At 39.6% G+C, this 10,290-nt stretch overlaps 1 protein-coding gene across 1 annotated transcript; it reads right to left on the bottom strand.

Annotated features, from left to right (window-relative positions):
• Positions 1 to 7,819: 7,819 nt before the first annotated feature.
• On the bottom strand, positions 7,820 to 9,684 carry LOC133030341 (formin-like protein 14). The gene is made up of 3 exons (XM_061103019.1): positions 9,101 to 9,684; positions 8,258 to 8,372; positions 7,820 to 8,137 (listed from the first exon to the last, which is right to left on the bottom strand). Exons 1-3 carry the CDS (start codon positions 9,682 to 9,684, stop codon positions 7,820 to 7,822), a joined length of 1,017 nt encoding a protein of 338 aa, XP_060959002.1.
• Between the last annotated feature and the right edge of the window lie 606 nt (positions 9,685 to 10,290).

Here is a 10,290-nt window from a genome sequence, read left to right as displayed (position 1 = left end):
TACATTGAAAAGGCACTACTGTTACCGCTACACCTTCAATGTATTTTATCCTTCAAACACTTAACCCTGTATAAATAATATTTCAGCTAAGTGAAATGAGATCTCCACCATTTATCTTCGTTTGGTTAAGCTCGAAGGAAATCATCCTTTACTTTCTATTTGCCAAATAGAAGCTATAGATTCCATATTTATGTTAGCGCTCCCACTCAATTGCATTACCGTGTTCCCAAAATGTACTGTATGTATCACTCTGACCCAAAAGTAGGCTCAACTAACAAATCAAAGAACACGAGTAACACTCTTGAGATTGAACCTAACCATATCAGGATTAAGATCATTTGATCTAGGATCTACAGGTGATATTAAATTGAATAGATATTACAGTAAATTTTAATATATCTAATCAAAGTTCGATATCGGTCCCTTCCGATGTATATTCCATACATCCGATACTGGTAAACTTTGCCAATGTCCAGGAAAGGACATAACACTTTTCCAAGGTGTAAGAATACCTATCGCTGATTATACCATGTCAGTCTAAATCTAGTGTTCTGACAAATCAGGGAATAAACTTTTGAACATATAATTAAGATTATATTCCACTGTGCTGACAACACTATAATCTTAACAAATTCATATGTTCTAGACTTAAAAAGAATTCATACATTATATACATATAATCATGAAATAAATCATCTGAACCATGCAACATAAAATGTTATTTCTGATCTTTATTAATAAGTAAATCTGATTATATGAAATGAGTTTTATTTAGGGCATAAAACCCAACAGTTGGCAACCCAGGTTTCTTCATCTTCCTCTTCGAATTTCCAGAGCAGTGATGAGTCTCTGAATACCATTTCCCACCCGTCTTCGTGTCGTGGTGGTTCTGCATTAATGGCGATTGACAGCCATCCGTCAGCCTCCTCTCAGCTGGGATCAGAATCGTCAACTTTGCTGACGATTTGGGGGCAGGTGTGCCATTCCATTAATGCATCCCTTACAGGTTTGATCCCCTCTCTAAAAAAATCTCATAATGATCCCTATTTGTTCTTAATCACGGCTGTCTATTCCAGTTCTAATAGGGGTTATAGTTTTAATTGCTATTTCTACCTACCTGGTCAGTGGATGGATTTGGATAATCCCCCGCCTGATCCGGTATTAAATGTCTGTCTCTTATTCTTCCTGTATCACTCGAGTACAACTCGAGATACGGAAGATCTATCAACTAGGTCTTTGATTGCTATATATTTTGCTTCCTATTTAAACCCAGTTCTAGATTTAGGGCAACTTACCCTTTTTGTGCTTTATCCATCTGTGCTTTCTTCGTGCATTCCTTTATTGCTGAAAATGGAAGACTTAGCTAGATCTTTTTCTGCAGCCCTTCACCTCACTGATACTGAAAACACAATTCACTCCCTTGCTGAGCATGTCGACCCAAATGAGGGACTTCCACTAGCCCCACCCCAGTTTCACCTTATGGCCACCCTTTTCACAACGAAAAACTTTAACCACAATGCTCTCAAAAATTTTCTGGAAAAACACTGGAAGGGACGTTTCCCAGTGAGTGTTAAGGAAAGAGCACCCAATTCCAACCTGTACCTTGCTGCTTTCCATTGTGAAGGAGATAGACGTAGAACCATCCTCAACCAACCATGGGTCTTTGACAAGTGCCCTATCCTGCTGGAAATTCCTAATACCGACTCCACTCTATCCCCAGAAACCAAGAAAAAAATTCCCTTTTGGGTTCAAGTTCACAATATCCCTTTCTCTCGAAGGTCTATCTCCCTTGCTAAGTTGTTGGGGCAAATTGCTGGCACTCTCCTTGAAGTCCATCAGCCCTCTCTGCTTGAAACCTGGGGCTCTTACCTTCGAATTCGTATTATGTTTGATGTTACCAAACCTTTACCCCGTGGCATTCCTATTATGTTTCCAGGCCTAGCTTCCCCAACTTGGTTAGAGTTGAAATATGAGGACATACCTGATCACTGCTACTACTGTGGTCGTCTAGGACACTCTTACCCTTCCTGTACTGAGTATATGAGAGCCTCTGATGAGTCTACCCAATCCCCACCCCTTCCCTATGAAAATGTCTTGCGAGGAACAACCCGTCAAAACCATGGCCCTTTTGGACTTCTCCCCAATCCGTTTCTCCTTAACTCCACATCCATAGTGTCCCTCCCCAATGCTCCTACACTCAACCCATCCACCACCAACTTGATACCAGTCAATCACCCTTGGGGACAAGTCCTGCAACAAGATTTCTCATTCCACAACAACCCAACCAATTACTATGATGCTGCGGGGCTATTTCTAGGCTCGAACCAAAACTTGGGAAACACTTTGCTTACGGATCATGGAGCAGGCCCCTCAAACTTGGGTCCAATCCATTCCTTTGCTCCTCCTGGACAACATCAATCTCTCACACCCTCAGGCCCAAATGTTGTGGCTCTTTTATCGGTGGCCAGTGGAGGAAACTTATTGTGCTCTGTTTCCCCCCAACAGTCATCCACTCCAGGGTCCCGAGGCTCATCTTCCCCATCTTTCAGCCAGCTGCAAGCCCCCCCTGATGATTTCAACTTCCACTGCCCAATTGGATTCTCTTCCTGTTGCTAACCTTGCTGAAATCCCTTCGCCTCTGGCTTTTGCTATAGGCAGTAACGATGTGCCACCCCGCCGTCCTCCCCAGAAGAAGAACCAAACCACTAGCACGAGTAGTTTCAAAAGGCAATTGGATACGGTAGGCAATGAACAGAGGGAGATGCTGAAGAGACATAGACCTCATTTAGGCCAGGATGTGGTGGAAGTTGTCTCGAGTGAAGAGGCAGGTCCTGTGGATTAATAGGCTTGCCAAGAGTAATGAATCTCATCAGCTGGAATGCTCGTGGGCTTGGGAGTGATCGAGCATTCCGAAATCTCTCCCTTCTTGTTAGAATGTATAAGCCCTCTTTACTTTTTGTTATTGAAACTAAACTGTGTAAGAACTCTGTTGATCGTTTTAAGTTTAAGTTAGGCTTTGATTTTGGTTTTGAAGTCCCCCGTGTTGGTCTTAGTGGGGGACTTCTTCTTTTCTGGAACTCGGATTTGGATGTAATTATAACTAATTACTCTGTTAATCACATTCACTGTTTTATTTCGTCTGCTGTGTTTTCTAATTTTAATCTTACTGCTTTTTATGGTGCTCCTAATCCTGGAAATAGATCTCATACTTGGGAGTTATTATCCAGGATTGGGCTGTCTTGCATTTCTGTTCCTTGGTGTGTGTTAGGTAATTTTAATGATTTCTTAACCTGGGAGGATAAATCTAGTAGTAATCCTAGGAATGGCCCCTCCCCTCTTTTCCGCACTTTTATGAACAAATTTCACCTTCAAGCCCTGCATCCAAATGGCCCTCGTCTAACCTGGACCAACAACAGTCAAGGTAATAGAAACACCCTGGAACGCCTTGACTGGGCAGTTGGGAATAGCATTTGGCATTCCCAGCATCCCAACAGTACCCTAAACCATCTTGACTTTTTTGGCTCTGATCATAGAGCCATCCAACTCTCCTTCAATCAAACCCATAATTCCCAATTTTCCAGGAAAAAAGACAAACGATTTCTTTTCGAAAATGTTTGGCTTTCTGAACCACAATGGAACGATGTCCTTTTGGAAGCTTGGTCTTCCAACACCCCAAGTGATGACCCCTCCACAAATCTTTTTTTAAAGCAATCCACTTGTGCCACTTTTCTTTCCAACTGGAAGCATAAAGCCTTCTTTGGTTTTCAGAAACGAATTAAGCAAGCCCAACTTGCCCTTGAGCAGGCTAGGAATTCTCAAGACACCTCTTCAAAATCCTACTCTCGACAAAAGGCTCTCCAAGCAAACCTTGATTCTCTCTTGTTCAAGGAGGAAACTTATTGGAGGCAGCGTTCTCGTATTCAATGGCTCAACTTGGGTGATAAGAATACTCGCTTTTTTCATAAGTTTGCTTCTAACAGGAAGCGAAGTAACAAGATTGATTCCCTGACTTCTGAGGATGGAATTGTTTTTCATGACTCTGATTCAATCCTCTCCCTAATTCAATCGTATTACTCAAACCTGTTTACTTCCCAACATCCCCATGATCTAGATATAGAAGCTGGGCTCTCTGACCCCCTTCCTAGGATTGACCCTTCACACTGTCAACTTCTTGAAGTAGCTTTCTCTCCCTCTGAGGTGAAAAAGGCCCTCTTCCAAATGGGACCTGATAAAGCTCTGGGTATAGATGGTTTCAATAACCAATTTTATCAAAAAAAATTGGAGTGTTGTAGGCAAGGATATCACTGAAGCTGTTCTCAATGTTCTTAACAATCTTACTGATATCTCTCAATTCAACACCACCCTTGTCACCTTGATTCCTAAGGTTAGGAAGCCAGTTTCTCTGAAGGACTATCGTCCTATTAGCCTCTGTACAACTATTTACAAAATCATCTCGAAAGTCCTTGCTAATAGGCTTAAGCTTGTCCTCAGCCCTTTGATTTCCCCAAATCAGAGTGCTTTTCTCAAAAGCCGTCTCATTTCTGATAACATTCTTATGGCCCAAAAAATTTTGCATTCCATCAAAAACAAAAAGCATGGAAGGGTAAGTTGGATGGCTGTCAAGCTTGACATGGCCAAGGCGTTTGACCGAGTGGAGTAGAAATTTCTACAAAAAATCATGGAAAAATTTGCGTTTCCCACTCGGTTTATCAAATTGATCATGGCATGCATCACCACAGCCACATTCAAATTTAACCTTAATGGGCAAGCTATGGGGCTTGTCACTCCTTCTCGGGGGATTAGGCAAGGTGATCCCCTCTCCCCATACCTCTTTCTCATGTGTGCTGAAGGTCTCCCATCCATTCTTAAGCGTGCTGAAAGCCATGAGGAGGCTTTTGGTATCAAAATTGCGCGTACTGCCCCAAAGATTTCTCACCTCCTCTTTGCAGATGATAGCATTTTATTTTGCAATTCCAATATCCAGGCGTGCAATGCCATTAAAGAGGCCCTTGATCAGTACCTAAAAATCTCTGGCCCGCAGGTTAACTTCCGAAAATCTTCTATGTTTTTCTCCCCAAACACAAGCCTTTCCTATCAGACCCTTACTCAAGACTACCTACAGATTCCCACGACAAATCACTTAGACAAATACCTTGGTTTGCCTCAGTGCTTTGGTAGGTCCAAGAACTCCTCTTTCAACTCTCTTAAAGATCGAATTTGGTCTTACTTGTCAAAATGGCAAGGTAAACTTCTCTCAAAGGGAGGAAAAGAGGTCCTTCTAAAGGCTGTGGTCCAAGCTATTCCCATCTATGCTGTGTCGGTCTTTAAGCTTCCTGACTCTTTTTGCAGCTTTGTGGAAAAAGAAATGGCAAATTTTTGGTGGGGAGCAGCAAATGGTCAACGCAAACTTTACTGGAAGAATTGGAAATCTTTGTGTAATTCTAAAAGTGTTGGGGGGTTAGGGTTTACAGCCCTCAAGCCCTTCAATCAAGCGATGCTAGCAAAGCAGGCTTGGAGAATCCAAACGAACCAGTCACCTTTACTCACCAAACTCTTCAAAGCCAAGTATTTTCCCAGAACATCCTTTTTAGACTCATCTCTGGGGCACTCTCCATCATATGTCTGGCACAGTATTCATTGGGGCAAATCTCTTCTCATAATAGGCCTTTGCAAAATAATTGGGAATGGGACTACTACTAAGATTCTGTTTGATCCTTGAATCCTAAACCATCGATTTATCCCCACCCCAATCCCACATTCCCTAGTTCATGTTTCTGATCTCCTTCTACCCAGTGGAGATTGGAATATACCCTTGTTGCAAACACATTTCCAGCAGGACATTATAAATGACATTCTGTCCCTCCCTCCCCCTGATAACTCCCAGCCGGATTCCTACTTCTGGCAGCACACCCCTTCAGGCCACTATTCTGTTAAAACCGGCTACCATGTTGCAAAACGATCCATAAACTCAACACAACCTTCCTCTTCAGACATGGGAACCCTTACCCGTTAGTGGAAATCCCTCTGGAGTCTTCCAATCCCTCCTAAGATTAGGCACTTCATCTTTAGGCTTGCTCAGAACTCCATTCCTACTGCTGAAAATCTTTATCATAGGCACTGTCTTAACTCTCCTATTTGTCCTAGATGTCATCTTTGTTATGAGTCGGTACAACGTGCTTTGTTTGAGTGCAAGAATATGAAGAAGGCTTGGTCAGGTACGTCTTTTAGATCTTCCATAAAGGATACTAAACACTTGCACATGTTGGATATCATTTTATACATGCAGCTTAATTTTTCAGCAGGTTCTTTTAACCTATTTCTTTGTATGTTATGGAAGTGTTGTAATGGCATGAATGCGGCTGTATTTAGGAACCATGACTCACATCCACTGCGCATTGAACAAGAAGCCCAGGATTACTTTGACTTTTATCAAGCAGCTCAAGACAAGCGTACGATGCAGCCCCAATCTACCACAGATCTTAATAATTTGACATGGGAACCACCACCTATGGGAACTCTCAAACTCAATGCTGATGCTGCAGTGTCTACCCACCAGAATAAAACAGGAGGTGGGGTTATAGTTCGTGACTCCACTAGAAAAGTAATTGCAGCAACATCCTTCAGTCGCTCGGGACAGCTGCAACCAAAAGCAGCAGAAGGCTGAGTTTTGTGGGAAGGTCTTAAATGGAGCCTTCACAATGGAATTAACATTGATCATATAGAAGTGGACTGCAAAAACCTACTCACTGATTTACAATCAACTGATGATAATCTTTCAGGCTATGGAACCATAATCAACGCTATTCGACGGATGTTATCTTTGCTCCCCACTGTAACCCTTCACCACACTCGAAGGCAAGGGAATACAGCAGCTCATAATTTGGCACAAATGTCCATAGGGTTAGATAACACATGGTGTTGGAATAGCCAAAACCCTTATCCTTTTCCTTTGTAACTCCTTGGGTCTTTACTTTCAAAAAAAAAAAATTATTACCTTTCTTTTATTACATGTACTAAAAGATGAAAAATATGGCGATTTAGCAATAATTTAGTAATTTTTATTTTATTTTGGGCAATTAACTAAAGCAAAGTAAATTTAGCAAAAAAGGCTCAAAGCAAAGTAATATTAAGTGACGTATTCTAAAGAAATCATGACAAAATTATTTTGCACTCTTATTATTTTTTTTCTTCTATCACATAACTGCAACATACAAGACCATGTTTCTTTATTTTTTTTTAAAATAAAAAATTTTATGAGCTTTGGTAATCTAATATGTACCAATTTTTCATATCATCGAACAAATTCAGCTGAAGAATCTCATACATACTTTACGAAACACAATTGGAGACCAAACCATAATTCTCCCTATCAATATCATCAACCCAATACTCTTATTCTTTTTCATTCTATAATAACAACAAGCTCTAATATGTGGGAATAAAAAGAATACACACAGTTAGAGCATAATGTCCCTCTTCTACGTACATAATACATATCTATATATGCACTGTTCACACTCATGAAGCTTCCAAACGACACTCCAATGCAAATTCAAAAACTTTGTCATCCTTTCTATATGCAAGAAAATGCTCCAAAATACAAAGATGAAAAGAGACCCCAAAATCAGAGCCTATTTCTTTACACTCTTCTTCCAACAACATATATCATAATAGTACTATTATTTTCTATTTTATAATATATTATGTTTATTAGATGTTTCTGTATGTCCCTTCAAAGAAAGCAAAAGCCCCATAAGCAAACAACTTGAGGTTGAGGATAATTGCCAATTTCACAGCTTTCGTTTTCCCTTGATCGAGTTTATAATCTTCTCAAGCCTCCACCCATCGTACAACTACAACCTTTCAATGAAAGTGCCGACCTTGATGTCAGTACGTCTGGGCTAGGGCAAAACACTGACCCAAGTCCATCTCCACCGTTGATCATGTTGACTGATTCTGATTCTTCTTCGGTAATTGACGATGATACAGCCTCGTCCATTGGATCAGGGGAGTCGCAGCGAGAGCTTTGAGCGCTTTTAATTTTAACGAAGTCTCCACTAACCAAGTACTTGAACTCCGGCATTTTGAACGGCGGAGGAGGTGGTGGCGGAGGTACTTTCGTGTAATGAGACTGTAGCTGTTAAGTTGGAGAAGACGGAGTGGAAAAATCGTAATTATTTTTCGCAATTCTCTGCTTCTTCTTCCTCTTTCTCTGATTATACAGCGAAGTTATAGCCATGGTTATTTCTCTTTTCACATTGCTCTGTATTCTTTCTAGTTTCTTCTGATTCAGCCGAATCCGTGCCGGTGACGGCGGAGGTCTGGGAGGAGGAGGAGGCATAGGTGGTGGAGATCGAGCTTTAGTGAATTCACTACAGTGAAATTGGGCATTCTAATACTACAAAAAATTGTGCCTAATAGATAGCTATCAGAGGCGAGGCGACATATCACTCTTCAAAAATCACTTCTAATATTTCGCGCCAAAAATAATACTTTTAGAGCATATTTTTTGAAGATGCTATAAATCTACAATCATCTAAATATATAATATTTTATTTTATTTTATTTTTCATATACATTTTAAAAAGTATGAAAACTATTGAGATTAAAAAATTATTATTAATAATCAATAATATGTGATCTGAATAAAATAACTCATCACAAAGCTCAAAAAAAAAATATATAAGTGTATGGAAGCTTTATTACTCATTCACAACACATTCTATTTTTTTGTTAACATATACATAGCACAAAATAAGTATTCTACAAATAAAAAAAAAAAACCAAAAGGCCTTAATAACCTAAAGCTTTTGACAATAATCCTCTGTGAAAAAAAATACAAATTAATTTCAGTTTTTTACTTAATAAACTCAAATATTTTTTTTAAAAAAGAGAAAATCAGATTAAATAAGAAAAAAAAAATTAATAAAGCATACTCCTAAAGTTATAAACGAGAAAAATCCCGCGAAAATACAACAAATATTTTTCAAGTTATTAAATGTGTCCCCTAATACTTTTAGGGGCGACACTGGCGACATTTCGTTGCCCATAATTGTTTACAAATTAAAAAAAAAAAAAAACAGATTTTTTAAGGAGCTACACAATGTTATAATTGTTTGAGGCCTCTAAATTTGTTGCCCCTAAAACTTGAGTTTGTTGCAGTGATTCTCTATCACCATTTTCATCTGGCTTCTCCACCATCTCTGTCCACTCACCTAATTGATACGTTCTTCTCCATATCAAATGATTCTTCGGTTTCGCAGGTGGAGGCGGCAGAGCAGGAAGAGGAGGAGGCGTAGGTGGTGGAGATCGAGCTTTAGTGAATTCTCTATCACCCTCACAATTTTCGTCTAGCTTCTCCACTTTCTCTGTTCTTCTCGGAGGCGGCGGAGGAGGAGGAGGAGGAGCCGGCGACTTAGGGGGCGTAGAAGGACGAACAACAAAAGTATCAACTGGAACTTCTTTAATTTCATCTTCTTCAACTTTGCTTCGTTGCCTTGATCGATGTCGATGATCAAACGACACCGTTTGGCGGTACTTCTTGATATCGAAATCATCAAAGAATAGGAACTGAAACTTCTGATCGTCTCTGTTATCATCCCAAACCGATTCTTGCCTTAGATCTGGATACGAGCTACTACTCCTCCTCAACCGAAGTGTGGCAGAATTTTGATTAATTTGCATTGAATTTTGATTTGTTGGATATATTTAATTTTAGTTTAGTTTGGTTGGAAGGGAGAGAAGAGTAGTAATGGATGGATGGTATAAAGCTTATAGCTTTTGTCAAGTTGTTGACTTGAAGCTTTTCTTCGGGAGCACACACAGATAGATACTGAGCTGTATGAATTATAAAATATTCATATAACAGAATTTTTGGTTTATGAGAAATTCATGGGTGACTTTTTATTTATATTAAAAATAAAATGGTTTATTATTAAAAATAAAATGGTTTATGAGAAATCCATAAGTCACATCAATCAACATTCCACATAAAAACCCTACAACACCTAAGGATTTGACCATGCATTACCCATGGTATATTCATTGGGAATACCCAACTTTATGGATACTTACAGATACACTTGTAAGGACAATTCTAGGGATTACCCCACCAAAAACACTATAAATACCCCCTCAAAGCTCATTAAATGGGATCGAGAATCTTGGGCTGCATATGAGCAAGTAGAGTAAATACTCACCAAGAACATTCTCTGTATTTATAATGGTGAAATTCTCCCAAGTATAATATCTGTATTAAATACATCCATAAATAACAAAGACTCGTGGACT

The sequence above is a fragment of the Cannabis sativa genome, chromosome 1 (genome assembly GCF_029168945.1).
Source record: "Cannabis sativa cultivar Pink pepper isolate KNU-18-1 chromosome 1, ASM2916894v1, whole genome shotgun sequence".
NCBI classification, from domain to species: domain Eukaryota; kingdom Viridiplantae; phylum Streptophyta; class Magnoliopsida; order Rosales; family Cannabaceae; genus Cannabis; species Cannabis sativa.
The sequence above is the reverse complement of the archived record's forward strand: the minus strand, read 5'-3'. Positions and strand labels throughout refer to the sequence as shown.

What these genes read in the sequence shown, in the direction of transcription:
- LOC133030341 (XM_061103019.1), bottom strand. Translation starts at nt 9,684, where the DNA reads ATGCAAATTAATCAAAATTCTGCCACACTTCGGTTGAGGAGGAGTAGT. An exon ending in TCAAACAATTATAACATTGT is followed by an intron (nt 8,373 to 9,100) that starts GTAGCTCCTTAA and finishes ATTTCACTGTAG; the next exon opens with TGAATTCACTAAAGCTCGAT. An exon ending in TAGAAAGAATACAGAGCAAT is followed by an intron (nt 8,138 to 8,257) that starts GTGAAAAGAGAA and finishes CCAACTTAACAG; the next exon opens with CTACAGTCTCATTACACGAA.